Source organism: Arachis duranensis, chromosome 7, assembly GCF_000817695.3.
Source record: "Arachis duranensis cultivar V14167 chromosome 7, aradu.V14167.gnm2.J7QH, whole genome shotgun sequence".
NCBI lineage: Eukaryota > Viridiplantae > Streptophyta > Magnoliopsida > Fabales > Fabaceae > Arachis > Arachis duranensis.
In genome coordinates, this window is record NC_029778.3 from 6,687,025 (window position 1) to 6,687,350 (window position 326).

At 37.4% G+C, this 326-nt stretch overlaps 1 protein-coding gene across 1 annotated transcript in view; it reads right to left on the reverse strand.

Annotated features, from left to right (window-relative positions):
• LOC107496751 (uncharacterized) overlaps window positions 1-326 on the reverse strand; it is a 2,468-nt gene that overhangs the window by 56 nt on the left and 2,086 nt on the right. The window contains exon 3 of the mRNA XM_052251464.1: window positions 142-300. Coding sequence (XP_052107424.1) covers window positions 142-300 — 159 coding nt within the window. The remainder of the gene's footprint in view (window positions 1-141; window positions 301-326) is intronic.

A 326-nucleotide genomic window follows, 5' to 3' on the forward strand; every position in this document is an offset into this window, starting at 1 on the left:
AATATGAGAGGATGTCTAGAAATGAATAGATCAGTATCTCCTCCATCTATTTCTGATTCCAATTTTATCTCTACACTAGAATTCCCACTAGAGATTTTCTCCCAGGTGCCATTGTCGATTGAGAATTTGTAATAGACAAACTTTCCTTCATCTACAGTTCCACTTTGTGATGACCCAATCGCAAGTGGCAGCAGAACATGCTGATCTATGTTGTCTGAGGTTGTAAAAGGATCAACTATGTCAACTTCAATATCTGTTTCTAACACAGATACACTTTTGGAAGGTTTCAACTCAAGCACCCTTAATGTGTATACAAGTTCTCCATA